Source organism: Euprymna scolopes, chromosome 38, assembly GCF_053919585.1.
Source record: "Euprymna scolopes isolate OS-2025 chromosome 38, ASM5391958v1, whole genome shotgun sequence".
NCBI classification, from domain to species: Eukaryota; Metazoa; Mollusca; class Cephalopoda; order Sepiida; family Sepiolidae; genus Euprymna; species Euprymna scolopes.
This window is the reverse complement of record NC_136519.1, coordinates 82,580,371-82,608,066: the sequence shown is the minus strand read 5'-3', so window position 1 is coordinate 82,608,066 and position 27,696 is coordinate 82,580,371. Positions and strand designations below refer to the sequence as shown.

Below are 27,696 nucleotides of genomic sequence, written 5' to 3'. Positions count from 1 at the left end.
TATAAAGGTTTACTTCACAAGATCTCCAGCTACGATATAGCTGGAAATGTCTTTCCAATTATTAAATCATTTCTCTCTGATAGGTTCATAAGAGTAGTGGTTGATGGACAGAAATCAGAAGCTCATAGTATTAATGCTGGAGTTCCTCAGGCAGTCTATCCTCAGGCCAATTCTCTTCCTGATCTACATCAATGATCTTCCAAATTACATTCTAAGATCATTCGTAAACATTTATGCTGACGACACTACCATCTATGGCAACACTTGAAAGGCCGTAAACGACCAAGTTCTCTCTGATTCTCTCTCCTCTGATCTTGATCACATGGCGCAATGGGGAAAAAGGTGGCTCGTTTAATTTTAATGCATCTAAATCCAAGCTTCTATCTTTACATCATCAACGCTCATATCCCCATCTGACATTAATCGAAATGAATGGCTCTCCTCTTGCGGAGGCTCCATGTTTTGACAAGCTTCTAGGTCTGACCTTTACTCCTGATCTCAGATGGAACACGTACATCAAATCTGTTGCCAAGGCTGCTGGAAAAATGGCAGGATCATCTACCGCTCCAGTAGATATCTCACTGCTGATGCAATTCAAGTACATCCTAGGATGGAGTATTGTTGCCACATCTGGGCAGAAGATGCTAGAAGCAGCTTAGCCTGCTTTGACAGAGTTCAAAATAGACTTCATAACTTAGTGGGGGATGCCCTTTTCTCTTCCCTGCAACCCCTTTCTTACAGAAGAGACTTTGCAAGCCTTTCTCTATTTTATCGTTAATTTCATGGCAAGCGCTCGTCTGAGTTCTAATCTATGGTCCCCTCCCTGTCCTGACTTTCACAAAAAAACACTCATCTAGCTGAAACCACTATCAATAATTTCCCTCACTCTTTATCTGTGCCTAAACTTAAACATAGATTCCATGATCAAAGCTTCTTTCTTAGAACTGCACGCCTGTGGAACTCTGTTCCATTTTCCTGCTTTCCAACTGACTACAATATGGTTGTCTTCAAGTCCAATGTGAACAAATTTATATGGGCCATCCCCTTAAGTAATCCAATTTACCAAATTTACACTATTAGCGATTACTACATATCCCCTTTGACCACTATACAATTATTAACCCCTATCCTCAAGTAGCTTCCGGGCCTTGACAAATGGTGATTCCTTTGTAAAAAAAAAAAAAAAAAAAGTGGAGAATAAAAAGTCAACTTGACTTTTGGCAGCCTCGTAACTCTCGCTTCCCTTGTTTTGTCCTTTAGTCCTCACACTCCACGAGGAAGGTTTCTGACAAAGGGAGAAGAATTGCTGTTTTCTGGGTCAGAATCTATCAATATTGTTGGCTAAATTTTTTTACCTCAAACTAGTATTTTGTTTTGTTCTTTTTTTTTTAAGCTTCTGACATCAAGTGGCTTCATGCCTTGTCTGGAGAGATTTCTATTTAAAAAAAAAAAAAAAATCTAAATGTTCATCTATCGAAATAAATCTGAAACTTGGAAAAAGAAAGCCTCAATTAAGACGGCTTTGCCGAGTTGATATCTGCTATTGTTGATCATTGCACGGAATGAGGGACTGTGGGGAAGATCATACATATGGCAGCAGGACTCGGTCCATGTCATACCTCCAGCAAAAAAAAAAAAAAAAAAATAATAAAAAAAAATAAAAATAAAAACATGAGCAGCCAAGAACTTAAACTATTTTACAAGTCCCAACATTTGACACTCCCCTCCCCTCCCAACTGTACAGCCTGCCACAGCAAGTACAAACTGATTGTTAGGGTGAGCTGATTGCCAAATTCAAACTGGTCTTGAAGCTTCTCTCTCCAAGGAAACCATGAAGTTTTTATGCTTCAAAAACTGTACATCTGTGCTGCCATGTAGCATGCAGTCTGCCTGGCAACCATCTTAGAGGCGCAGAGTAACATTTTTAAGTCAACAATATTCAGCAAAAAGTCCTCGCAGCGATTTGCTCATAATTTGTAGAAAATATCTATTAGCCAAGGTATGATGTCTTCTCATATTATCTCGACTAATGTTCTCATCTTAAGTATTATTTCCACGGCATATCGGTGTAAACTTCAACCTTGTTCAGGTATATCTTGTTAAACTTTCGGATTCTTTCTGTTGAACTCAAAAATCTGGACAAAATTTTGAACGGGAGCCTTTATTTAATCTGCAGTATTAGAATGGCTATGTAAACGTCCTAAGTAATTCATAATTGTATTTTAAGTATCGCTTGCACTAAGGATTGAATTAAGTACTTTATCTGCTACACTACGAGTTCTTAAGGACCTGTGACGTAACAGATAAAGTAGTTGGTTAAAAAATTCCGTTTTTAGTTACACTCTTCTGTGGGCGACACTCAAAATCCAATTGAATTACTTCAGCCTTCGAACGAGTAATGTTACCTCCATGGATTATGATTCTGCTCAAAATTCTGTGCAGATTCTAGAGTTTGGCAAGATACACTTGAAGGTCAGAGGTTACATCGACTAAAACGTTGTGAAAATAACACTCAAGATGAGAACGGTAGTCTGAAGAATCCATATGATACAAATGATCAATCCTCATCTAAAAAATTTAGAAATAGAATGTAATAATAATTTCCTTTTCAGAAAAAAAAAAAAATTTTGTCACATTCGCCTTGAGTTTAATTCTATTTTATAGTTTTGTGATACTATCGACATCGACACCCCCGCCCCCTTTGTCCCCAAGTGTTAAATAGTTACTTTAAAAAAAAAAAAAAAAAAAAAAAAAAAAGAAGAAATATGACAAAATAAAAGAAAAAATTGGCTTGTCAGGAGAACAAAACATATAAGAAATAAGGTTGGTAGGAAGAAAGCCACAAGAAATTGTTCATCAATGCACACAAAGAGGAGCCGAGATGCGGTTTTAATCAAGGTGTAGCAAATGATGGAAACAAAAAGATTGGATATATATTTAGAGTTAGTGTGTGCCCATGGGCTTTGTGGCAGTCTTTACGATGATTGGGAATGGTTTGAGACGATTGACGACAATTAGAGTTCAAGACTGTGTTTGATTGATAATGGTGGCGAGTTGAAAAAAAAAAAAAAAAAAAAATCCGCTGGGGGACTCACTTGACTAGATAACGGATAACATTGGGGGTTCTTATGTCTACGCCAAATAACGATATCGCATGCACAGTTTAACTGATTTACATCAAGTACTTGTCTTGTTTTATCATAGCACAACCACGAAAGTAATTGGATCACAGCTCTATAAAAATTATGCTGAGCACTATTGGATTAAATGCGAATAAATACCAACTTGATATTAAATTTTATTTATATGATATTGCATTTAGTATATATATATACATACATGACCTTACAGGTGTAATTTAAAAATAATGGATATTATAGCCAGCAAAGCTGAAGGATTGTAGATTTCTGGAAGTTCGTAGAGAATTGCTTTTAACGAACAGGTCGACATTCAAATGACTCAAATGCATAAAAAAAAAAAGGAAAGAAAGAAAGAAAAAAAAAGGAAGAAAAGGAAAAGCTTGGTTGCAACAATTGAGTTCATGGAGGCGAAAGAATGGAGCTGTCAAAAGGACGAAATTACTTCAGGTGGAGGGATCTGCTGACACCTCCAAAGGGTCTTTTAACAGTTTCAGCAAAAGGGGAATGAAGCTGTCAAAAGGACAAAGTTACTTAAGATGGAGAAATCTGCTGACACCTCCAATATGTCCTTCAATAATTTCAACTCAAAAGTTGTTGAGGGTGGAGTAATGGAGCTGCCGAAAGGACAGTGTTACTTTGGATGAAGGAATCTGTCGATGCCTTCAATGGGTCCTTCAACATTCACTCTCGTCTCAAGTCCTTCAAGTTCAAACATTGCAGGGGGGCACGCACTTCTTTGACGCTGCCATTCGCACACTTGACCTTTGCTTCCACTTTGCCAATGTTCTCAGATTCAGCATTCACATCTGGCTGAGAAGTCTGCAAGACAAAGGTTTGGTAATTGTTTAGTTTAAGACATTAAAAAATGGAAAAAATTGAAAAAAAATTATATTGTACGTACGTGTTATGAAATAAAGTTTTTATACAAAAAAAAAAAAATCACTTCATTTAATCAAGTTTTGTTTTTTTTTATAGAGGAAAATCAAATTTTACTGAAATCGGTCATATTGTCACCATTTGTTTATTTCCGGGAACAAAGAGGGTTCACCTTTAAACAAAAAGGTGATTAACAAAGGACAAAATAAAAAAGGAATTAAAAAAGGACAAAGAATCTTTGTAAAATAAGTGACAAAAAAAGAAAAACAAACAAAAAAAAAAAACCCTAAAATATTTATCTATTTTTTGCTATCTGTGTTTCAAGATAATCTCGTCAAATTTTGACAAACTTTAAGTGGTGATGGAGTTGTCTTCATCTGCGAAATAAACAAGATGGCCGTGATACGATCGATCTCATTAAAGTTTGATTTTCCTCTGAAAAAAAAAAAAAAAAAAAAGACCTACTTGATAAAATTAAGTGAATTTTTTTTTTTTGCATGAAAACTTTATTCCATAACAATTACAACTTAATTCTTTCTAAACAGTTTTTGAAAGTTCTCACTAAAAACACTAGAATTTTTATTCAGTGAAAACTTCAAAAAAACTTTTTAGAAAGAAGTAGTAGCAGCAGCAGAGAAATTCAAACAGGAGAAACAATGGAACATTTGCGAAGATTTGGAGAGATTTTCACTATTATTTAGCTGTGCCTACCTAGCGTGACTAGGGAATTTTGTGATTTTCACATTATTTCACATTGCAAAGAAAGTGGGCTCCCTCTACCATGCTAGAAAATTACTCACACCTGTAAACATAACAGCAGAGATTGAACTCACTATATGAGTTGTAGTGTAATTCAAATCTTGTCGGTAGCTGAATTCTTGATGCTTCGCCAGGGCTATCAAGGGTATTTTTTATCGTGACGCCATCACTAGATAGGGTGCCTACCACGGCTTAGAGAGTCTCATCTACCTTTGAGAGAAGGATAGACTGCGCAAGTTTTCCAACCTGGTATTTTACCTTGCGGTACATACAGCGCCTCGCCTTCCCAAATGGTCACCCATCTGGTACTAGCCAGGCTCGACATTGCTTAACTTCAGTGATCTGCCGAGAACCGGTGTGTCAACGTGACTGTGCCATATTCACACCTGAGAGTATCCTGTATCTCTATAAAGCCACCATTCGTCCATGCATGGAGTATTGTTGCCATATCTGGGCTGGCGCATCTACCGCTAGTCCCATCCTATTAGACACGGTCAAAAGTCTCAAATCTACTATCAAGCAAGCTCCAACCTCTGCCTCACTGTCATATTCCTGTGGCTATTTTATTTGTACTTAAAGGGAATGTGCTTGGACAAACATTTCACTTGTGTTCCTTCGACGTCCATACACCTGACAAACTTGTCTAGCAGAAAAATCCCACCCCTTCACAGTAGAGGGGCCTCTAGATGCCAGAAGATTTTTACTCTAATAGCTTCTTCCCACAAGAGTTTGAAATTCTCTCTCTACACCAATATAGAGAAGCTTAAATGTAATGTGAACAAACATCTTGCTCATCTCCTCACATGATCTCCAGTAATTTACGTCCAACTAACAACTTGACTCTGAAGAGATTAAAAAAATATATATTTGCTTGCTTACTTAGAATTACATTTAAAAAACTTTACGATGCACGTACTAGTCATATTCCAAAAATCACATAAATCGATCAAGTAGTTTTACGATTTTTAGTGATTTTAATACTAAATTGTATCCATTATAAGGCCGATTTTGATCTCGATAGTTCGAATTGAGTTGTCCCTCCCCCCTTATTTATACATCATGGCTGATCAAAACCACTATATTTCTCTTAATTGTACAATTTGATTTTTCTTAGCTTAAAAACATCCACATGATCAATTCACGTGATTTTTGGAATATGGCATTTTTTTTTTTCAGTGACAGGTAGGTACATCACAAAAAATTTTTTTTAATTTTTTAAATAAGTGTAATTTTAAATAAGCACCAAATATTCTTTTTTTGTTTGTTTTTTGCGTTTTATTTTTTTTTTTGTTTGCGTTTAATTTTTTTGTTTGTGTTTTATCTTTTTTGTTTGCGTTTTATCTTTTTTGTTTGCGTTTTATTTTTTTTGTTTATGTTTTATTTTTTTGTTTGTGTTTTATCTTTTGTTTATGTTTTATTTTTTGTTTGTGTTTTATTTTTTGTTTGTGTTTTATTTTTTTGTTTGTGTTTTATTTTTTGTTTGTGTTTTATTTTTTGTTTGTGTTTTATTTTTTTTGTTTATGTTTTATTCTTTTTGTTTGTGTTTTATCTTTTGTTTGTGTTTTATCTTTTGTTTGTGTTTTATTTTTTGTTTGTGTTTTATTTTTTGTTTGTGTTTTATCTTTTGTTTGTGTTTTATTTTTTTGTTTGTGTTTTATTTTTTTGTTTGTGTTTTATTTTTTGTTTGTGTTTTATTTTTTGTTTGTGTTTTATTTTTTGTTTGTGTTTTATTTTTTTTGTTTATGTTTTATTCTTTTTGTTTGTGTTTTATCTTTTGTTTGTGTTTTATCTTTTGTTTGTGTTTTATCTTTTTTGTTTGTGTTTTATCTTTTGTTTGTGTTTTATCTTTTGTTTGTGTTTTATCTTTTTTGTTTGTGTTTTATCTTTTGTTTGTGTTTTATCTTTTTTGTTTATGTTTTATCTTTTTTGTTTATGTTTTATCTTTTTTGTTTGTGTTTTATCTGTTGTTTGTGTTTTATCTTTTGTTTGTGTTTTATTTTTTGTTTGTGTTTTATTTTTTGTTTGTGTTTTATCTTTTGTTTGTGTTTTATCTTTTGTTTGTGTTTTATCTTTTTTGTTTGTGTTTTATTTTTTTTGTTTGTGTTTTATCTTTTGTTTGTGTTTTATCTTTTTTGTTTGTGTTTTATTTTTCTTGTTTGTGTTTTATTTTTTGTTTGTGTTTTATCTTTTGTTTGTGTTTTATCTTTTGTTTGTGTTTTATCTTTTGTTTGTGTTTTATCTTTTGTTTGTGTTTTATCTTTTTTGTTTGTGTTTTATCTTTTGTTTGTGTTTTATCTTTTGTTTGTGTTTTATCTTTTTTGTTTGTGTTTTATTTTTTTTGTTTGTGTTTTATCTTTTGTTTGTGTTTTATTTTTTTGTTTATGTTTTATCTTTTGTTTGTGTTTTATCTTTTGTTTGTGTTTTATCTTTTGTTTGTGTTTTATCTTTTGTTTGTGTTTTATCTTTTGTTTTTGTTTTATCTTTTGTTTGTGTTTTATTTTTTGTTTGTGTTTTATTTTTTTGTTTGTGTTTTTTTTTGTTTGCGTTTTATTTTTGTTTGCGTTTTATTTTTTTTGTTTGCGTTTTATTTTTTTTGTTTGTGTTTTATTTTTTTTGTTTGCGTTTTATTTTTTTTGTTTGCGTTTTATTTTTTTTGTTTGTTTTATTTTTTGTTTGTGTTTTATTTTTTGTTTGTGTTTTATTTTTTTTGTTTGTGTTTTTTTTGTTTGCGTTTTATCTTTTTTGTTTATGTTTTATCTTTTGTTTGTGTTTTATCTTTTGTTTGTGTTTTATCTTTTGTTTGTGTTTTATTTTTTTGTTTGTTTTATCTTTTGTTTGTGTTTTATTTTTTTGTTTGTGTTTTATCTTTTTTGTTTGTGTTTTATCTTTTTTGTTTGTGTTTTATTTTTTTTGTTTGTGTTTTATTTTTTTGTTTGTGTTTTATTTTTTGTTTGTGTTTTATTTTTTGTTTGTGTTTTATTTTTTTTGTTTGTGTTTTTTTTGTTTGCGTTTTATTTTTTTTGTTTGTGTTTTTTTTTGTTTGCGTTTTATTTTTGTTTGCGTTTTATTTTTTTTGTTTGCGTTTTATTTTTTTTGTTTGTGTTTTATTTTTTTTGTTTGTGTTTTATTTTTTTTGTTTGCGTTTTATTTTTTTTGTGTTTTATTTTTTTTGGTTTGCGTTTTATTTTTTTTGTTTGCGTTTTTTTTTTTTCGTTTGCGTTTTATTTTTTTTGTTTGTGTTTTATTTTTTTTCTCTGCTTTTTTCGTTCTTTCAACTTGTTTTATACGTTTTATGATTTTTTTTTACTATTTTCTTTATTTTCATTTTAAAAAGGATTTTAGATTTCCATGAACTGATTATCTCTGTAAGATGATCACATGACTTTCTTCAGCATCAGAAACATTTAAGTTTAATGAAACAAGGCTGATAGCCATTAGTCACGTGCTCTCGTGTAATGAATGAATGCGTGAATGTAGGATTAACATGAAATTCTTAAAAATAAACTAAAATGATGAAAAATGGGCTGAAATGACTTAAATAAAAAGTAAATAACTTTAATGAAGTTAAGGATGAATTGAATGACTTTAAGAATGACTTTAATGCTTAAAAAATAACTGGAATCCTACAAAAACAACTTGAATGATCTGGAGAATGACTTTAATGGCTTTGAGACTGACTGGTTGTAAAGTGGGTGATCATTTTACATTAAATTAATACAGAAAAGTGATCCCCCACTTTATATCACAAAGTTACAAACATAAGTACAGCACTTGGCCAAAAGGCTAAGAAAAGCATCTATTAACACAGACCTTTGATCTTAACCAAAAAGGCCAAGCACAAAAGTGTTACGGACAGACCGACAGACAGACTGATCGACCGACGTAGTGACTTATATATAGAGCCACTTGCACGTGACTAAAAATTATTTCTCAAACAAACAAAGCTAACTTTTTTGATTTTAGCTTGCCCCTTCTACTAGTAGTGCACCATTGTTTTTTTGTTACCATTTTTAGTTTGTTTTTTTTCTGATAGGATTCTCTCTATTTTGAATGGAGACGTCTCGGTTATTAGAGCTTCTTCATTCGCTTCTATTACTATGAATTAAGGAAAGGTTAGGCTTTGTTTTTCCTTTCCAAATCTGAACTTGTGATATTTGAGACTTTGGAATGATTTAATTTAGGAGGCTTTTTTTTTTATAACATTTATTGGGTTATAGTCAGCTAACGTACTTCCTAACTTCTGGTGTGGCTGCTACCGGAAGTGGTGACAAGGCAAATTAGTTCCTTCACTTTTTACTGTATTTCTATTGTAAAGCAATTTATTGAAATAAAATATAAGAGAAGGACATTATTGAAAAATATACAATAAAATTAAAATTATAAAAATAACACAATTAGTCTTCTTTTGCACTTTTAATAACAACATTAAACAATACAATCTCATGTTTATGAAATTATAAAAGTGTATTTTTTTTTTATTTGAAAAAGAAACGTTTTTTTTTTTTATTTGAATTTATATATGTTTATGAAAGAATAAAAATTGAAATCAAAACAAAATTTTAATCCTAAAAAAAACGTAATTGTTTAAAACAATTTAAAAAGTATTTTCAATAATTCTTTAAAAAAAGATTAATGAATAAAAAAAATAATGATAAAAAAAAAACATAAAAAAAAAAAAAAGTATACATATATACAGGGGAGATATAGGTGCGAGAGAAAAAAAGCGAAGAAACTGATTTGCCTTGTCACCGTTTCCTGAAGCAACCATGCCGGAAGTTAGGAAGTAGGTTAGCTGACTATAACCATTTATTGTGTCTAACTTTTTAATCCCTCCCACTCGCTACTCACTTCAAAGCCCTATATAGGAAGTGTTGGGAGGGAAGGAATGAACCCATTCACCTCAACACAACAGTGATACACGAGAGGAATATATACTTGTCTCGCTGGTGAATTCAAACATCTGTGTTTCTTCTATTTTTTTCTAAAATCCTTATTTTTCCATTGTCTGGTGAATTAATTGAGCCTTCAGCCACCGCTGACTAAATCAGTTTATTGTCTAATGTGGGGAGCGCAAGGGTATTTTCTTAACTCTGTCTGATTTAGTGTTATTCATGTCCAACCGATTGATTCAATTAGGCTTGTCCAATCGCCTATCTAGCTCAAGTAAGGGCCAAAGTGGTATGTTTCAATTCATGTTCTTATAGTAACTTGAACATGAACCACTAGGATTCTGTCCTTAAGCATTAAGGACAGGATTAAGGGTTACCACCCACAGTCAACAGGTGACCCCATTGAGGGACTTTTAATCTCTGAAAGGGAGCAGTCGGCATATTCTAATTATTTATTTCTCAAATAAACAAAATTCACTTTTTTTTTTAAATACCTGCTTACCTGGATCTGTCAATCATTAAAAATAGTGTTTATTCTTCATAATATCAAATGATATAAATGGCTGATTTCCAAAAAATAACTTTGTGGTGCATTTTTCAAGAGATACGAATTCTGAGTCTTGTAACTGTATCCTCAGAAGGCCAGAGGATGAGTTGGCCGAAACATGAAACAATAACTATAAAGATGAGGATAACAGTCCGCAAATAAATAAAATAAAAGGTTTTATGTTTCATATTTCTTACTAGTGTTGGAAAAATTAATCAGAATCAAAAAAAAAAAAAAAAAAAAAAAAAAGTCTTTTTGGGATATCAGTATCAGAAAAAAATTAGTGTTTATTTTCTGACACCAAAAACGATTCCTTTAATTGTACTTTTTTGTGCTTTTATTTTGTTTAAAACTTAATTTCCCATTGGTAGTACTAAAGATAAAATGATAAATAATTATTGATTTTAAACTGCCAGTAAATTAATCATTCCAAAAGTGTATGTTTTTACGTTTGTGAAAATATATGCATATAATGTTCTATAGTTGGCCGAGAAGAAAAGTAACATTATCTGTTAAATATCAGTTTATCTAATTATTGGTGTATCTATCTATCCGTTTATCTAACTATCTATCTATCTATCGGTCTATCTATCTACTTATCTAACTGGCGAAGTAAACAAGAGATGTGAAGCTATGTTTTGATAAGGTTATCAAAACATGTCAAACCTTGTTAAACCCTGTGACCAGTCAGGTTTGCACAGGAAGGTATCTGGGCAGATGAGCGGAAGTTGACGTGTCCCATGTCATAAGTTCCGGTTTGACAAACATAATGTTGAGTTGGATTGAAGACGTCGAAGAGAGCGGATGGGTTAACAGGTCTCCCCCTCCCCTCCGCTCTGAGAGGAAGGTAACATGTCTCAAAATGGAAACGAAGAGAAACCCAGAAGCGAGATTTTCACTTTCCATCTTTCTGCATCACAACTGTGAAATGAAATCTTATACAGAACAAATCATTGTCTTGGATCGTTTGAAACGTCTTTGTCGAACATATTACAGCTCCATCCAAGGACAGATAGCATTCTCAGGTAGGCTAAAAGACAGAAGGCCGAGAACGCACTTTAAAAGGGATGTCGTAACTACATGTCTGACTCACACGCACAGCATCAACAATTAGACAAGACTAATCGAATACAGAATCCAGTCACCCTAGTAAAAGTTCTTTACATCTTCAAATATTTATTCGTGGTGTTTGGTTTGGTTGTTTTCTAAAGGAAATTGTTGTTTTTGGCTTTGTAGAACATGATTACGTTTTGCAAAGGGGGGGGGGGAAACAATAACATCAATGTTTGGTGCATTTTAGGCCAGGAAGTCAATATCTTCAGACAGCCTGACCTGGTAGTACCAGGCAAAAGTAAAAAAAACAAAAAAAAAATTAAAAAAAAAAAAAAAAAAAAAAAAAAAAAGGTGTTAAGACAAAATATTCCTTCGGTTGTTGCAAATTCTCGCTCATCGCAAATCCATTTGATCGAACGTAAAATGTTTACCTTCACGTTGCGCGGCAATTGACTGAGAACTTCACTGAGTTCCTTTTTGGAGCTGAGCTTTTGAAATAATGTCTGAAAAAGAAAACAAAATTCTTAAATACAAATCTTAAATTAACCAAGAAAACTTTTACCTATATACATATATATATTGTTACAATACGCCCCTCCAGGGTTCCAAATTGGAATTTATTCCTGATTATGTATCATGTTAAGAAAAAAAAAAAAAAAAATGTAATATGCTGGTTGTGGAATGTTACGACCCAAATGTCAAGGTAATACAAGGTTCTTTGATCAGTACTGTCATGAAATAATCGAGAATACAATTCAACAAGAAAAGAAAAAAACGACCGCACATAACAAGGTTCTACACATGCATCCATATATTCAACTATTTTTTTTATGCTAGAAAATTTAATAATCACAAAACAAAACACAGAATGCAATGTCCCAATGGGTCAAAAAGTAGGGCAAAGGAAGTCCGCAAGTTAACCAATGTCTTTTTTTCTCTCTTTTTCTTTTCTTTATATTATATAAGACTAGCCTGGGTACCTGGCGTTGCCCAGGTGTTTGGAGGTGTGTGTTAAGCATAAAAAAAAGTGGTAGTAGGCAGGCAGGCAGACTTGAACCCGTACCGCAAAGGAAGAAAAGAACGTGAAAAAAAGAGGATAGTGAATAAAATGAGTTGGTGATTACCTTTTGCCCAGGTGGAGGATATTGGCACAAGGATGAAATAAAAAAAAGTTTTTAAATAGAGAGAAAGGTGGGATTGAACTCTAAAACATAGGGTAATTAGTCTTCCACGCTAACCATTAGGCCAAAGAGGATAGTGAATTCAATGAGTTGGTAATTAACTTAAGAATCATAGGAATCACCATGCATGCGCAGAAATGAATGTTGCTTTTAAACCTGGCTGGGAGCCAGTTAAGCTTCCCCCTTTCTGTCGGTGTATTTATTTGGTTCCCCATGAAAGCAAATTAGACACAAGGTCGTTTTTAATGTGGGGAAAATCAGCCCCCCCCCCCAAAAAAAGGGACACTGTGGCTATATAAAAAAAAATAAATAAAATAAAAAAAACAAACTAGTAATTGTTTCAGTATGAAGGGTTTCCCCTACATTGACCGAGGACCAATTAATTTAAGTGAAGCATCAGAAATCCCGGCCCAAAAGTCAAGAAATGCTTTGCCACTTTTTCAAACAGTTTCGCTTTATACAAAAAAGCAAAACAAACATCCGAGACGATGGCACGTTGGGAATTATGTTTGACTCGATGAAAAAAAAAAGATAGAGATATTATTAACGTTACAAAATTATATAGGAATCAGTTAGTTACAACTTTTCAGAAAGTTTCATAAAAATCCCAGGCATCAATTTTTTTTAATAAACACGAAAGTGCTATTTAAGCCATTTTAACCCGAAAGGCACCCCTAGGGGGCAACCGGAGTTTTCCCAGAAAATTTGTTCTGGTACTTTTTTTTTTACTCATATCAGGTTTAATGTTTGCGCTAAATTTTAAAAAATTCAAAGGCATGAGGGTGAATTTACAGGTCCACCCTCCTTTTGTGGGAGGGGGGGGGACCAATAATAAGTAAAGAAAATAATGATGGGTAAATCACATAGGGATGAGAAATATGCACACATACAGTCATACGAGATGTATGAAGTACGACATGGGATAGGTATCGATAGGTGTGTCGTTCTGCTATGCCAATCAGTATCGAGAGAGGCAAAGCGGACAAGATCATTAATATACAAACCTTTTTTAAAGTGATGATCGTGTTTGGAGAAGCAACATTGGCATCAACCAATTTGTCAAAGATACACTGAACATCAGCCACCCAATTCTTGCTGTCACCACTTGCATTATCGCTCGCATTTGGTGCCGAGGGGGTGTCTGGAAAAGAAAAAAAAATGCATTCAATAGAAATGTTTCAAGAATCAGAAAAAAAATTTATTCAGAAATCATGTTAAAAACTGTGTGTGAATAATGACAAAAATTAGAAGTGAGAGGGGTGGAAGGAAGAGGTTAGAGAAAAGGATAGGGTGAGTGAGAAGGAAGGAGGAATGGAGGGACAAGTGAGGAAAGGAAGGAGGAATGGAGGAAGAAGAAAGAAGGGGAAGGCAGAGGAAAAGGGAGAGGAAGGCGGTGCAAGAGGAAGACTGAGAAGAGAAAGGAGAAAAACATGGGGAAGAGGAAGGCAAGAGAAGGGGGAGAAGAAGAGGAAAAAGGGGAACGAGGGGGAAGAGAAAAAGGAGGGGAGGAAAGAGAAAAAGGAGGGGAGGAAAGAGAAAAAGGAGGGGAGGAAAGAGAAAAAGGAGGGGAGGAAATAGAAAAAGAAGAGGAGGAAATAGAAAAAGAAGAGGAGGAAATAGAAAAAGAAGGGGAGGAAATAGAAAAAGAAGGGGAGGAAATAGAAAAAGAAGGGGAGGAAAGAGGAAAAGAAGGGGAGGAAAGAGGAAAAGAAGGGGAGGAAAGAGGAAAAGAAGGGGAGGAAAGAGGAAAAGGGGAGGGAGAAGGAAAGGAAGGGGAGGGAGAAGGAAAGGAAGGGGAGGAAGGAAAGGAAGAAGGAGGAAAAGCAGGGGGAAGGAAGGGAAGGAGGAAAAGGGGGAAGGAGAGGAAGGAGGGAAAGAAGGAGAGAAAAGGGAAGAAGATGAAAAAGGGAACATGAGAGAGAGAAGTGGAAGATGGAGAGGAGGGAGGGGAAAAGGGAGAAATTAAAGATAGAAAGAAGAGGGAGAAAAACAGATTTCCCTTAAAATTGTTCGAAAAAAATGAAGGTGATGTTCGAGGAAATGACTTTTCTGTTTTCAAATAAAAAAGGCCAATTACTGTCAATTACCAGAAAATCATCATCTCCACATAAAATACCTTATGTAAGTACGAGAAAAAGTAGACCTTGAAAATCGTAAAACAAAATAAAATTTGAAAATAGAAATGTAATTTTACCTTTTGTCTTCTCAGCCAAATACGAATGCTGGAGAAGCTCGGAAATGCTTAGACGTTCCTTTGGATTTCGACACAGACATTTCTGAAATAATAAAAATATTTTATTTCAAGTAAGAAAATGTTTAAGAACAGACACTCATTTTTGAGGAGGGGAGGGGGGTCCTTCAATTTAATTTTCAGCAATAAATGCAGTAGTCATTCAGTGCAGATTGAACTGATCTCCTCCTTCATCTACACAGCAACTCTGATCATCACGGTGTTCAGAGTCGATACGTAGAGATTTTCAATCCCATCATTGAATTGTCAATAACGGATAGATTATCCATTCCATCAACCATTATCCTAAACGAAAGTGACAATTGTCAAAAGAAATAAAAACAAAACAAAAAACATGAAAATATTTTTCATCAAAGTGTGATGCTATCAACACCCCCCCCCTACTAAAGTGTTAGAAAAAAATAAAAGAGGAAATAAGCTAATCAGAACGGAGGTGATAGTGAAAGAGGTTGGTGGAAAGACAATAGAAAGGAATTGTTTACCAAGACACACAAAAGAAAACTGGAATGGGATTGTTTATCAAGGTGTGACAGATGATTGGGACAAAAGATTGGACAATGCAGGTCAATAAACTTAGAGTTAGTTTATGGATAGTTTTAGAAGGAGCAATAAGTTTTACGACAGGGAGAGTTTATGGACAGTTTTGAGTTTGCAAAGGTTGAGGATAGCTTCCAATCTAACACCATTGAATGCAGGCTGCAACTTAGGGCAGATTGAGATGGACCAGCATCAACTAATGAATACAGCCTGGATAGAAGACGTAGATGTAAACCCTAGCGTTTAACAGGGTTGTTTCCGCGATTGTGTGACACACACACACATTCTAGCCAATTATATGGATGTATGTATATGTAGAAAGCTTGTCAAAAGCTGGCTACGTCAACCACCTTAAATCACACAAAACTCCTGTTCAGATCAACTTTGCACCTATTAGTCTGCAAAGAGTGTCAAGTGAGAGGGCACTCAACACACTATTGTCCAGAGCACCATATCAAAGAAGGACCTCTTCCTCTAGAAGAAGCACTTTTTCAGTCTCTACTTGAATAAAAACATGGATGTATAAGACCTTGTTCAGTTTTTTACTTGTAATAAAACTGTACATCGAATTTTTGTTTTTGTATCATTCTATTTTTATGTCTGGATGTATTTCAAATGTTCAATCGTGTTTCTCTAGTTATGTGAATAGAGGGCAATACTCTGCTTAGAGATTTAGTGTATTTGTGTTTTAGGCCAATGTTTCAGTTAGGGGACTTGTTAAATGTGCATAAAACCTTATATACAGTTAACCAGTGTATTACAAAGGCAATCATCAGGGATTAGATGTTTATCCATAATTTTTTGCAGCTTAAACTTGATTTTTTAATTTTTTTTACCCAAAATCCAGCAAAAGTCGAACAAATCACTAAAATTTTAAAATACTCATGTTTTTAATCTCAATATATTTTCTAAACCGGGAACTGGCACAAAAGTATTTCAAACTGATCATATAGTTTATATAGCTTTAAAAGAGCTTTCTGGATCATATATTGTTAACCATGTGCCAGACCCCGATTTTTGGCCTTTTTTCTTGCAAGATGAAATATGACGTTAAAAATCCTGAAAAAAATGACTAAATTTTGTACAATTTTTGGTGTAAATTTATTAAAAAATAAGTACTTTTTTCGAAAAAATACTCAAAAACTGCAGGATTAAAGTGATATGGACATCAACTATAATTGTTTAGTGGTCCATATGTAAGTTTAAAGAGACCTGGTAACACATTTTGGACTTCATTGTTCCAATTTTCCAAATATGGTGATCTAACAAAAAATTTTAAGATAAAAAATTAAAATCCAAAATTTTTTGTTGCGTCTGCCAAATAAAAAATGCCATAACTTGAGAAATACTTAAGGTAAAGATCTCATTTTTACGGCATTTGATCACAAATTTTATACTCTCTAAAGATAAACTGATCCAAAGGCTGCCTGAAGACTTTGGATTTTGGCCTATTTCTACGCTTTAGCCCACTGTGCCATGTTGATAAAAACGAGCATATAATTCCACAATAACTCAAACTTGCAAGATCAATCTTGTAATGCTAACAATTTCACATTATTACTTAAAACTGTTCAAAAATGATTTTCTTTATAAAAACAATTACTTGATCTATTTATAGGATTTCTGGAGTATGACATCTTTGTTCCATGATAGGTACAAAAATCATGAAAGATTTTTCTGTATTTGTTTTTTAAAATTACGTTAAACTCTGGATAAGCTGCAAAATTTAAAAAAAAAAAAAAAAGCAACGCCAAGTATGTACATCAAATAATGAAAAGTAAAAAAAAAAAAGTCTACCTTCATCGTATCGACTAAATCTGTGTTATATTCGTCTCCAAATTCAATATTATGGTTCGCGTTAATAATAGCTTGAAGTTTTGCTGAAGGATTCGTGATGTGTTGAAACGGGGTCTTGCCATAAATCATGCTATACAGGATGCAGCCAAGAGACCAGACGTCACTCTTCACACTGATCTAAAACGAAAGAAACAAAATAACAAGCTTGAATTGAAATGGAGAAATTTTAACATAAACTTATCTTTAATGTTTTTTCCTTTCTTTTCGATAAGATCTTAACGAATATGTGAGATGCTCAACTATTAAACAAGACGTATAGGCCATTACACAGCACATTGCTTAATTTCGGTGATCAAACAAAAATATGTCAACGTGATTATGCAGTAGTGACCAAAAACAGGGGATGACAATCATCAAAAATGGGGAGTGGGGAGACAATCACCAAAGGGGGGGGGGGAGACAATCACAAAAAACGAGGGCGATAATCACCAAAAATGGGGGGGGGGGGAATAATCACAAAAACGGTGGACATAATTTATGACATTGCATATTATTAAAGTTAATCTACATTTGCTTCAATTTCTAAACGAAATGACACTAGGCCATTGAAAAACATGTTGCTTAACTTTGGTGATCTAACAAGAGTATGTCAACGTCATTATGCTGTAATCACTGGCAAGGAGACATCAGTTAGTTGCAACTTTTCAGAAAGTTTTTTTAAAAATCCAAGGCATCAATTTTTTTTAAATAAGCACAAAAGTGTCAACTTTAGCCATTTTAACCCGGAAGGCACCCCTAGGGGAAGCAACCAGAGTTTTCTTGGAAAATCCGTTCTGTTACTTTTTTAACTCGTATCATGTTGCAAAATTTCAAAAAATTCCAAGACGTAGTTATTGAGTAAAGTGCGAATGGAGAAGGGTGAATTTACGCGTCCACCTTCGTTTTGTCAGGGGATCAAACAGGAATAAAGATAAAGGCAGATAAAAATGGTACAAACTAACCAAGGACTATATAGATAAGGAAGGTTCTATAAACTCGCTAAAGAGAGGATCGTTCGAATATGATCAGCAGAAGAACAATAATGGCTGCACAAGATCAAGGCTTGATGACCGAAGTTTTTAAGATGAGTGGTCTCAGCAATGACAACAAATGTAGGTTCTGCCACAAAGAAGTTCAGCATAAGTCACCTGACATGCAGCTGTAAGGTTGTGCTGAGGGACAGTTGCTATACAATCCCACACAATGGAGTGTGTAAATATCTCCATTTGAGGATCTGTAAAAAGTTAAATATCAGATGTAGCAGTAAGTCCTGGGAACATCTATTATATAAATCTCATCTGTTTAAATGTATGTATGGCTAAAACTTTTGACAGAGGTCACAAATTTTCACGAGATTGGTATCGTTTTGAAGCTCGACCCTTCAGACGACAAATATCTAAAAAATTGGCTAAAAACATTAACTCCTTCACCCTCAACTCGCCACTTTTCTACAGGGAGGGGTTGCTTTTTTTTTTTTTTTTTTTACAATATTTTCAAAAGTCATCCCCTCTTTTGACTAGCCTTATTTTAAACCTTCGCCACTCCTGGTTTGGCGATAGACACAATGGCAAAGATGTCACTTTTTAGGGGGGGGGGTTTCCACATTCTTTTTGTCCTTCGTGGTACGGGTTTGAGCCTGCCTGCCTACTCCAACTTCTGTTTTTTGTTTTTTTTGCTCAACACACACCTCCAAACACCCAGGCAATGCTGGACACCCAGGCTAGTTCATATAGAAAGAACAGTTGAAAAGAAGTCATACAGCATCCACTATGACTTTTTTTTTTTTTTTTTTTACATAGGCGTCACCACTTATCAAGGCCGATCGGCCACTCAAGGATAAGGGTTAAAGAGTGTAGAGTAGTCAAAAGGACAACATAGTAATCAATAGTAATGGAAGTTCGGTAAATTTGTTAACTTAAGTGGAACGGCTCATCAGAAACTTGTTCACGTTGGACTTGAAGACAACCATATTATAGAAAGCTGGAAAGCAGGAAAACGGAAGACAATTCCACAGGCGTGCAGTTCTAAGAAAGAAGCTTTGATCATGGAATCTATGTTTAGGTTTAGGCACAGATAAAGAGTGGGGAAAATTATTGATAATGTTTTTTTTTTTTTTTTTTTTTTTTTACATAGGCATCACCACATTATCAAGGCCAAGAGGCCACTCAAGGATAAGGGTTAAAGAGTGTACAGTAGAAATTGGACAATATAGTAATCATTAGTAATGAAAATTTGGTAAATTTGATAACTTATATGGAACGGCTCATCAAGAACTTATTTACTTTAGACTTTCAATATTGTAGTCAGCCGGAAAGCAGGAAAACGGAAGACAATTCCACATGACTATGCAATTCCTGCAGTTACGTACCTAGAAAACAGAGCCATAAAACCTGACAGTGGTATGGGACAAGAAAGAGAAAGAAGCAACCTTAGTAGAAGTCAGCGTTTCCAATGATGCTTGGTTAAACAGAACTGAGAGGGAAAAGATAAATAATCAAGATAATATGGACAATATGAAAAGAAACTGGAAATATTGGGAAGATTTCCATCATTTCAGTAATTATAAGAGCAACTAGATTCCTGAAAAATACTTCCAAAACTATGTCAAATATACCTGGTGAACAATTGAATTTATAGGGACAGTTAGAATCTTAAAAAGATCTCTCGGTTAGAATGTATGAGATAGTGAGTGAATGTAGGATGCTGTTTCCTCAGTTAGAAAAAAAAATGTAAAATTGCTGAAGTAATTTTTTTAACTAGCTATGCTTACCCAGGCAGCATCCCAGGAAATGCTGGCTTATTAATTTTCATTTTTTTTTTTTTTTTTTTTTTTAAACATATATAGAAAAAGAAATGAAATTTTAGTTATAAGGGAAACAAATCATAGTACATTCTCCAATTAAAAATATGAGTTATTCCCGTTGACAATTTTGATTTTCGAATTATATTACCAGTCGTCCAGACCAGACCAACTAATTTTTTAAACAAATTCTAACACAGTTTCCAATAACAAAGTACAACAATAGGAAAATGATAAAATTAGCTCACAATTGTTTCTGTCTTTACCTTAAATTTATGAAGCCGATTGCCAGTGTCCGACTGCATCTCTAGGATCGTCTCTGGGCTCATGTAGTTCAGTGTACCCATTTGGGTGTCTCGGGTCATACTTGTCCGATCATTCTGGATCACACCAGCAATGCCAAAATCTATCAATTTTAGATTCCCACCAATGATGAGAAAATTGGCTGGCTTCAAATCAGAATGGACAATTCCTGAAAATACATTTGAAAAAAAAAAAAATCACAAGAAAGTTGGAGATTTTTTTTATAATCTATATATTAATATGTTAGCGTGTTATTTTGTGCGTCACTCTTACATCTTTTTTTCTTCCGAATGACTGTCGCTCAATTGTTATGATGTTCCATTTTTTGTAAAAACATAATTTTACCAAAAATTTTTCATAAGCTTTGGTTTCAATTATAGCTGAAAGAACTCAAGTTTATATATATATATATATTTAGTTAGTTATAAAATATATATGGCGATTAAGCTTAATCGCCATATATATTTTATAACTAACTAACTAGCTCTACCTATGTATTGAGCACTTTTGAAGTAAATACTTAAAGTTTACACATAAATTTATACTTTCGTATATTAATTTTATGTGAGTAAATGAAGTAGTTATATATATATATATATATATATATATATATATATATATATATATATATATATGAATGAGTAAATGGTAGTTTGCTTGAAGCATTGCTTGTAAAGAAATATATTGAAGTTTTAAAGGCCAAAAGCAATGCAGAAAGGACCGGAATCATGAGAGTAAAGAAAAGAAAAACAAACAAACAGACGGGTATGTTTGAGTAGAGAAATGTCTAACTGTTTATTCATGTATCATTCCTCACCTCGTTGTATAATTATTTTGCAACCAAGTTATGATTCCTCATTTCAGTTTACATTATGGAGACGGACGTGTTTTTGTTGAGATAAGTGATTTCAATTTTAATCATACTTTTTATTTTTAGATTCAAATATTAATAACTCCATTTTATTTCAGTATTTAATTTATGTATTTCTGTTTTATTAAATGCTAGCTTTTTTTTTTTTTTTTCTCGTCCATAAATGTTTATTTATCTACCAAGTTGATTGCAAAAATAGATTACGAATTTGTACTCATTCTTAGTTCGTGAGAGGGGAATCTATCACCATACTTTCCCTGAAACACGTCTATCGGACTTTTAAGTACAATACTTAATTTTTTTTTTTTTTTTTTAATGGAGAGTAGAAAACGCATTGTGGATGCGTTATCGGCAGCTCCTGTTACTCTCGCTTCTTCTTATTTGTCCCTCAGTCTTCATTTTTTAATGAGTGATTTTTCTGACAAAGGGAGAAGAAAAAGCTGTTTTCTAGGTTGGCAGTATTTTGCGCGAACAGTTGGCAGAAATTTTCTGTTTCTATGTCTATCCTTGTAGCCATGTCACTAGTAAGGGTGCTGGAGGTAAACGTTTTGTCTGGGCTGACGTTATCCGCCTGATAGTCAGGGACCCGAACCTTGGATTAATCATCAAGGAGGCTGTCCTATCAGCAGATGCAAAGTACTGGAGCTGCTGTATTGCCATTTGGTGAATGGATTCTGGACCATGCAGTAGCTTCTGGTGGGGCCTCTCGATGCCATACTAGTGGGTAATTGTTACGGCTTTACCTTATCATTAGCTACAAATAAAAAAAAAAATTCTTCGTTTCTTTTTCTCTCTTAGTTTCCCCTCTCTGTCCTGCTCTAAGTAAATCTGACGACCTAGTCCACAAATTCCAAAAATTCATCATGACAAGTTTCAAGAAAAAATACACGATTAAACCCGGTTCTACAACTTCCAACGTAGACCCCTACTACCATGTCTCCTTCTCCAACATCAGGGGTCTACGTTCTAACCTTCCAGAGGTTGAAACCCAATTACAGGAGACTAAACCAGACCTTTTATTTTTAAGTGAAACTGGCATTGGACAGGCTATTTCCCTAGAAGAGTTCGCAATTAAAGGATACTCTAACTTAACTTCTAAATCTGACCCCCAAGATCGCCATGGGCATGGAATATGTGCCTATATTAGGGATAACTTTCCATGTGGTAGGGACATCTCCAGGGAAGATCCTAACTTACCCTATATGTGCTTCCGGGTTGCTTTAGCTCACACTACGGCATTTATATTTACTCTCTATCGCTCCCATAACAGCGGAGTTACTATCTTTCAAAGCATATCTGAGAAAATTGACCAAGTCCTATCTGCTTATCCTTCAGCTAACATTCACGTATGTGGTGACTTCAATGTTCACAACGTCGAATGGTTGACCCACTCTAACAAGACCGATGATGAGGGGAGGTTCTGTCATGATTTCTCCATTGCCTATGACCTCACTCAGATTGTTCAGGAACCCACCCGTGTGCCCGACAATGACGGCCAGTATGCGAGCCTACTAGACCTTTTTCTCACAACTTGCCCTGAACTATGTTCAGTTTCTGTTCTGTCGCCTCTTGGATCTTCCGACCACTCTGTTGTATCAATTAAGATAAAAATGAAATGTAATAAGTCCCCAGACGTACCTCTTCATCGTACAGTATATCGATACACTAAGGCTGACTGGGATAGCTTCCGTACATTTATATCTGATCTACCTCTGCATTCCATGTTTAAAAAGGATGTGTCCTCTATAGTGTTAGACCTGACGGAATGGTTAATTGTAGGTATTGACCGTTTCATACCCTCGAAAAAGTTTCAGCAAAAACCTAACAGCCAGCCATGGTTCTCTCCAGAATGTGCTGCTGCCATTGCGCACAGGAATCACTTTTTCCACTGTTTCCAACGTAATAGATGTATGAAAACTAAAGCCGCTTTCAGGACTGCCAGCAACCATTGTAAGAAAGTAATAAAGAATGCAAGAGAGTTGTATATTCAATCTGTTAAGTCCAAAGTAGCTGAGCAGCAGCTTGGTTCCCACCAGTTTTGGCAAATAGCAAACAGAATCCTGAACAGAAGCGTGTGCTCCATCCCAACTATTATCAATGGACCTGAGGTAATCTCGTCAGCATCAGACAAAGTCAATCTCTTTGTCAAGAACTTTGCAGCTAATTCTACCCTTTGCGACCAAGGCTGCCAACCCCCAATATTTCCTCCTGTATCAGAAAACATGCTATGTGATATACGTATATCTGTACGTGATGTTGCCAAGCTAATCAAAAACCTTGATTCCAGTAAAGCAACTGGCCCTGACGGTATTCCAATTATATTACTCAAAAAACTTCAACCTGAACTAGCGCCCATACTTACAAAACTGTTTAAACGTTGTCTTAAGGAGAATAGTTTCCCATCTCCCTGGAAAATCTCATAAATATGCCCTGTATTTAAGAATTCGGGTGATCGCTCATCCCCCTCTCAGTACAGGCCAATAAGTCTCCTGTGCGTCATGAGTAAGTTGCTGGAATCTGTGTTAAATACAGAAGTAATCAACCATCTCAACAAAAATAACCTTCTTAGTGACACTCAATATGGTTTCCGTTCTGCTAGATCTACAGCAGATGTGCTTACAGTTATATCTCATAGGATTAGCAAATCTCTCGACGGAGGCAACCTTTCTAGGGTAATTGTCTCTTGACATATCTAAGGCCTTTGATAGGGTATGGCATAAAGGTTTACTTCATAAGATCTCTAGCTATGGTATTGCTGGAAATGTCTTCTCAATTATTAAATCATTTCTTTCTGATAGGTTCATAAGAGTAGTAGTTGAGGGGCAAAAATCAGAAGCTCACAGTATTAATGCCGGTGTCCCTCAGGGATCCATCCTGGGCCCAACTCTTTTCCTGATCTATATTAATGATCTTCCAAATCACATCCTTACATCATTTGTAGACATCTATGCTGACAACACTACCATTTATGGTAGCACATCTAAGACAGTAAACGACCAAGTTCTCTCCAATTCTCTCTCCTCTGATCTTGAGCACGTAGTACAATGGGGTAAGGAGTGGCTGGTTACTTTTAATGCATCTAAAACCAAGCTTCTCTCTTTACATCATCAACATTCTGATCCACATCTGGCATCAATTGAAATGAATGGCTCTCGTCTTCAGGGAGTCTGAAGTTTTGACAAGCTTCTGGGCTTGAACATTACTCCTGATCTTAAATGGAACACGTACATCAAATCTGTTGCCAAGGCCGCTGGAAAAATGGTAGGATCTTTCTATCGATCCGGTAGATATCTCACTGCTGATGCTATTCTCTATCTATATAAGAGCCAGGTACGTCCAAGGATGGAATACTGTTGCCACATCTGGGCAGGAGCTGCTAGAAAGGACTTGGCCTGCCTTGATAGAGTTCAAAATAGACTTCGTAGCCTCGTAGGAGATGTCCTTTTCTCTTCCTTGCAACCTCTATCTCACAGAAGAGATGTTGCGAGTTTGTCTCTGATGTATCGTTATTTTCATGGAAAGTGTTCGACTGAGCTTCAATCTATGGTCCCCCCTCGCCAAACTTTCACAAGAAACACTCGTCTAGCTGTAAACACTATCAATAATTCCCCCCACTCTTTATCTGTGCCTAAACCTAAACGTAGATTCCATGAACAAAGCTTCTTTCTTAGAACTGCACGCCTGTGGAATTGTCTTCCGTTTTTCTGCTTTCCGGCTGACTACAATATGGTTGTGTTCAAGTCTAACGTAAATAAGTTCTTGATGACCCATTCCATATAAGTTATCAAATTTTCCAAATTTTCATTACTAATGATTACTATATTGTCCAATTTCTAATGTACAATCTTTAACCCTTATCCTTGAGTGGCCTCTTGGCCTTGATAATGTGGTGATGCCTATGTAAAAAAAAAAAAAAAAGTTTGCAACTGTGTATATAAAGTCCATTGGTGGTATGGAACTTTGATTAATTTCGGGAGAAAAACACCCCCCCCCTTTTAAAAAAAACAAAAAAAAGATACTTTTGTTTTCTTTTTGAAAAGGGGAGGTGCCACGACACACAAAAAATCTCATGTTTATATGCACTTGTCACGACTTCTATCAACTCGTGCATAAGATTTTATGCAATTCTTTTCAAATTTTAGGACAAAAGAAATTATTTTCGCTATAAAATATTGTTTGAACACAGTTTCTATTTTTACTTATCTTTGCACTGCAAACCATCAACTTTGAGATATTCCAACTTTTGACTGGACAGACGTACGTGTTGCGTTCAAATTCAACAGCAAAGACAATTCTTTTCCTTGATTAGCTAAAACAACAAGAAACGTTGGCGACGGATACAACTTCCACTTTGAGTATGTATGTGAACACACCCCAACCGCTTATTTGCAAAAAGTGACTTACTGCCAGCGGGCATGCTATGCTGATAAGTTTTGTCGTTAATTGTCAGATTTAAATAACGATTTCTTCAAATATACAAATCACAACAAAAATATTAATATTGTAAATCCAATTATATAAGTTTTATTTTGATGAAAGTAGGAGAAATATACTTATTACTGATTTAAAGACTATGAGTGTCAAATTAAGTAGCAGTGTGTGCTTTGTCCAGCGCTGAAAGTTATGGTGTCTGGTTTTGCTAAGTATTCTGTTCCGATAACCTGCTTCTCAGACAGTACTGACATGCAGAAATTCAAGTATAACATGAACAGACACTGCTCAACTCCCTACATAGCATGGTCCCTAATTCAGTGGCAATTTACCTTGGTCGGTTGGTTTAGTTTTACAGCATATCAACCCTTTTTGGATTATTTCATGCTGAACCCAGTAATATTGGGAAAAGATTGTCTGTTTTAGTCTCTTTCCAATATCTTCAAGTATTTATTCATGGTGTTTGCTTTGGTTGTTTTGTAGAAGAAAATTGTCTTTGTTTCTGACTTTGCAGAACATGATTGAGTTTTCAAAAGGGAAATAAAAAAAGCAATAACATAAATATTCAGTACATTTTTGGCCAAGATGCCAGTGATTTGATAAAGTCTGATCTATTAGCATCAAATGCCCTAACGGGTATTATCACTTCAAGACCCTTTCTCTTTCCTGCAACCTCTTTCCCACAGAAGAGACGTTGCGACCACGTCTCTACTTTATCGTTATTTTCTGACTCCAAAGGTAAAGAGAACTCATCCATGGTAAGTTAGCAACTTAAAAAATTATGGATTAAAAAAAAAATTCAGTTTTTGTCCAGAATACCCCCTATATTTACAAAAAAAAAAAAAAAATCCATATGATCTACACACGTGTAACAAAAATGAAAATATCATGTAAATTGATCAAGTAGTTTTATTTTTATAAAGAAAAAAAAATTTCAGAAGTAACCAAGGAGAAACTGTCTCACAGCATCATTTTGCAAAACATCTCAAAAGGAGATAACTAAAAAATAATTCAAACTTGTGAGATTTCTTTTGTGATGTCTACAAATTCCCTTTAATCACTTAAAAATTATTTTCTTTATAAAAATAAAACTACTTTATCAATTTATATGATTTTTGAAATATGATAGCAGAAAATCGCTGACTATGCAGATATGTTATCCCTACCCGAAACAACACCGAGATTCCGCCATGCACAGAAAATGTCTACCTTCTTTATGGAGGACTTGTACAGCTCGAAGCATCTCGCCCCAATAGAACTTCACCATTTCCCGAGGTATTTTTTCCTTCTTGGTCCGATTCTTAAACATTGTCGCCAAGTCCGTCTCTCCACATTCCAAGACTAAATAAATACAGTTCTCTTCATAGTCTAATTCACTGCAGGTAAAAGAAAAAGAAAAAAAAAAAGGAAAACTTAAGTTAATATCAAATTTATTTGTGATTTCAGATAGTTGAGATATGCGTCATTCACAAATACATGTCCCAGATGTTTGTCAACACGGGGTGCTTTTAAAGACGATTTGTAATAAAATATATTTTTCATTCACAAACAATAGACTTCACATTTTCATTTTTCATTCACAAACAATAGATTTCACATTTTCATTTTTCATTCACAAACAATAGATTTCACATTTTCATTCACAAACAATAGACTTCACATTTTCATTTTTCATTCACAAACAATAGATTTCACATTTTCATTTTTCATTCACAAACAATAGATTTCACATTTTCATTTTTCATTCACAAACAATAGATTTCACATTTTCATTTTTCATTCACAAACAATAGATTTCACATTTTCATTTTTCATTCACAAACAATAGATTTCACATTTTCATTTTTCATTCACAAACAATAGATTTCACATTTTCATTTTTCATTCACAAACAATAGATTTCACATTTTCATTTTTCATTCACAAACAATAGATTTCACATTTTCATTTTTCATTCACAAACAATAGATTTCACATTTTCATTTTTCATTCACAAACAATAGATTTCACATTTTCATTTTTCATTCACAAACAATAGATTTCACATTTTCATTTTTCATTCACAAACAATAGATTTCACATTTTCATTTTTCATTCACAAACAATAGATTTCACATTTTCATTTTTCATTTACAAACAATAGATTTCACATTTTCATTTTTCATTCACAAACAATAGATTTCACATTTTCATTTTTCATTCACAAACAATAGATTTCACAT

General features: G+C 34.2%; 1 protein-coding gene across 1 annotated transcript in view; it reads right to left on the bottom strand.

Annotated features, from left to right (window-relative positions):
* Positions 1-3,285: 3,285 nt before the first annotated feature.
* The window catches only part of LOC145263228 (uncharacterized), an 84,015-nt gene continuing 59,604 nt past the window's right edge, over positions 3,286-27,696 (bottom strand). The window contains exons 14-20 of the mRNA XM_080120313.1: positions 26,684-26,850; positions 20,136-20,341; positions 17,031-17,207; positions 14,640-14,721; positions 13,450-13,586; positions 11,696-11,767; positions 3,286-3,959 (exon numbers count right to left, since the gene is read on the bottom strand). Of these exons, the coding sequence (XP_079976439.1) occupies positions 3,822-3,959; positions 11,696-11,767; positions 13,450-13,586; positions 14,640-14,721; positions 17,031-17,207; positions 20,136-20,341; positions 26,684-26,850 (979 nt within the window). The 3' untranslated portion in view covers positions 3,286-3,821. The remainder of the gene's footprint in view (positions 3,960-11,695; positions 11,768-13,449; positions 13,587-14,639; positions 14,722-17,030; positions 17,208-20,135; positions 20,342-26,683; positions 26,851-27,696) is intronic.